Genomic DNA, 3,221 nt, shown 5'->3' with positions numbered 1-3,221 from the left:
TGTGCTCTGCGCCTAAAACGCCAAGGCTAAAATTTTACCCGCGGTGTTCTTACCCAGCAAATTTTAGGGCGCTACAAGCCAACTTGGGCGGTTGACCAGCAGCGCCACTAACGGGTTTATGTTGTGGCGCTGTTGGTTAACTCTATGCGTGTTGTCTGCGGCGTAATCACAAACCACGCAGTGCTAATGCGCGCTTGATGTTCGCCAAATGGTACAGCGAGCGAGTCGCGAAGGTGGAAGTGCCGCTAGTACGTTTTTATCGCAAACTTCCGACAGGACCGCCCTCTTGTTTTTATCTTTAAAAATATACAATATATTCAATATCGCATCTACGAGCACCAAAGTGGGTTGGTTGATGAGGCGACGGAAACAAGATGCCTTCCCGTTTATTTTTGTGGTTAGGTTGTTAGTGTTGTGGTGTGGTGGGTGAAATGGTCACCAGACAGATCTTTGATGAGGTAAGAGCGCGTGCACGAGCAGTTTCGCGTCAGTCAGCGGCATCGGCCGTATTAGGCTTAATATTTGTATCGATAGGCACGTGGCTCCTTTTACGCAACGTTGTTCGAGCGCTAATGATGTGATTGAACCTTATTTGAGCGTTTCTAGCTAGGAAGAGTGCGACCAAGCAGCGCGGCTTCACTCCGACAATGCCTGCGCCCCGCACTGGGGCGGCGTTTCAGCGCTGTGGCTTCGAGCGGATTTGGCACCCAGCAAGCTTGTACTGCTGGGATGACTTGGTAGCATTATTATTAAATCGTGTATTATGTCATTTATAGTGCGTACTCAATACAGCCCCTAAACAGCTTCCAAGAGTTGCGGCGCGACTGGGTGCAGGCTTGTGGCGAGCTGGTCAGGGGTCGGCCATCGCACTCAATATCGCATGCGTTAAAAAATGCTTTTACAATTCCTGATCGTATGGCTTTGTTTTCTGTGAGCATTCATACAATCCGTTATGCCACGCGCATTGACTCTATTTGGGCACTTGTGTGCTTTTGTCGACAAATCCGCGATGAGCAAAAGCGCTTTTCGCCTGGTCTTCTGTTTCGGTTTTCACCACCGTTGTGCATTTGCATGCTAATTGATAAAGCTGACGACGTCGTTGTTCACGCTACAGTTACTGTTTATAACTTAGTGCCTGTTCATCCCCCAGATTACGTGTGCCTGTTCATCTTGCTGTGCTGTAAGCGAGCTTGAAGGGGCCAAGTTTGTGGGGGACTATCGTCATTTAGCTTCAGGCAGGAACATAGATGTTTAGCACCCCCCGTTTGCTTATCGTTCAATTCCCCGTTCAGGTTGTTTCGCTCGGCTGGCTTTTGAAATTCGTAAAAAAAGGCAACCTTTTCCTGTATGCTAGTCGCTTTGGCGCCATATAATCGAAGACAGGTGTAATGACGATAAATACTTACGTGCAAGTGTCTATAGTTTTCTGCCGTGCTTTAAATGTTCACTGCACCCTTTTTGCAGCTTAAGTTTTCAGTTGGCGAGGAAGCGCAGTGATGTGCAAAGCTTTGGTCGTAGTGGTGGTCACCCCCCCCTTTTTTTTTCATGTTTTTTGTCTGTTGTAGCCGCGATCCATTCACAGTATCGGCATTCTGTGAACTCGCAAAGTTTTATCTCCAAGTAAACCAGAATCTCACTTGTATGGGTGACATCTCTCGTCGAAGAAAAAAAATGTATGAACAATCTAGTTTCATAGGTGGTAAGCTAGCACTCAGTTCCAGATGATTGTGCAATGTTGTGCCTATCCTATGAATTATACTTTTCTATGGTTCATGTTATCTGCACACACACAAAAAAATAAAATCAAGGGGGTTTGAGCTCCAAAGCTAAACCTGGGCTGTTCAATACGTAGTGGTAAGAGGTTATGGGTTAATTTTGACCACTGGGAGAATTCAAGTGTGTGCAGAAGTATTGACATGTGAGCATTTTAGTGTTGCCGCTATTAGAAAATTGGCAGCTGCAGTTATGAATCGAACTCGTTATTTCGCGCTCGGTAGATCAGTGCCATGGATACCCCTGCTACACTAGCGTCCGAATGTCATTTCAACCAAATGTCATTTGACTTAAATGCAAAGTTGTGCTGCTCCACTGGGTTTTGAAATGCCATTCAGCTCAAATGACATTCGAGCCAAATGAGCACCCAGAGAGACATTTGGGCTCTCAAATGCCATTTCTAGCACTCTCTCGCACGCAGCGCTACAAGGCAGCATAAACAAATACATTACTGGCGTACTTAAAACAAACAAAATATGCTTAATTGTGAGACTTAGTTTACTTCTCGTTCACTTAAATTGTGATATCAAGATGTAATAATTCCGTCCTCTCGGCACCAGTGCGAGCAAGTGACAAACCCCTGTGGCCAGACAGCACAAAAAACCTCGATTGCGATTAAGAATTAAGCAAAAACCGTGTCAAAGCTTGCATTATTGATAATTTGATATCATTTTAATGTCAAAAACTGCTGCTAAATTTGATAGTTGCATTATTGTGTGAAAACAGAACTCGACAGCAGCAGCGCCATGCTGCACGACGAGCGATAGTTAAAGCTTACAAATGCCATGGAACTTGTAGTGGAGCATGGCGGATTCTGAATGGCATTCGTCAAATGACATTTAGTTTAAATGACATTTGGACCCGTAGCAGGTTATAGTGTCATTCAGTAGATAAGAAAAAATTAGCCATGATCTGAAAATGTGTTAAATTTGTTCTATTGTTGCTTTATCGTGTGTAATTAGTTCACAACGAAGTAATTGGCAATTTTTCATCTGTTAATAAACTGTACTTCAGGAAACTAACCTTGCATTTTGTGTTTTGCAACGAAATACTAGTTTGTTGCCAAATAAAAATAATCTTACACTTAAGAAAAATGTTTCTATTCGGGCGTGCTTAGATGTAGTCGGTTTTAATACATGTGCCTGCAGAGCTTAAGAACTTGTTGCTGGGATAGTTTGTTATACCTTGGAGACGCCTTGCACCATTAAAATCCAACTCTCATCCTTATAGCTTGGAGACGCGATTTCAGTGCTTGACCTATTGCCTCTCCTATGTTTGTCCTGTTAGTACTAAAAAAAAAGTCACCAAACTTAGTTCTTTTTTTGTGCCTCTAAACAATTATAAACATGCTCTGAAGTCCCATACAAATGGGCATGTTTTTATTGAGCAATCGTTGAGTCCGGATGAGCAGTCTAACAAGATGCGAATTGATTTATAATTTGCTTTTC

General features: G+C 43.3%; 1 protein-coding gene across 1 annotated transcript in view; it reads left to right on the top strand.

Annotated features, from left to right (window-relative positions):
- Positions 1-177: 177 nt before the first annotated feature.
- LOC144169590 (uncharacterized) overlaps positions 178-3,221 on the top strand; it is a 57,710-nt gene continuing 54,666 nt past the window's right edge. The window contains exon 1 of the mRNA XM_077698831.1: positions 178-458. Within this exon, the coding sequence (XP_077554957.1) occupies positions 432-458 (27 nt within the window). The 5' untranslated portion in view covers positions 178-431. The remainder of the gene's footprint in view (positions 459-3,221) is intronic.

The sequence above is a fragment of the Haemaphysalis longicornis genome, unplaced genomic scaffold (genome assembly GCF_048455015.1).
Source record: "Haemaphysalis longicornis isolate Haplotype H1 unplaced genomic scaffold, Haemaphysalis longicornis Haplotype H1 scaffold_2, whole genome shotgun sequence".
NCBI lineage: Eukaryota > Metazoa > Arthropoda > Arachnida > Ixodida > Ixodidae > Haemaphysalis > Haemaphysalis longicornis.
Note: the sequence above shows the minus strand (reverse complement) of the source record. Positions and strands in the feature narration are given on the sequence as shown.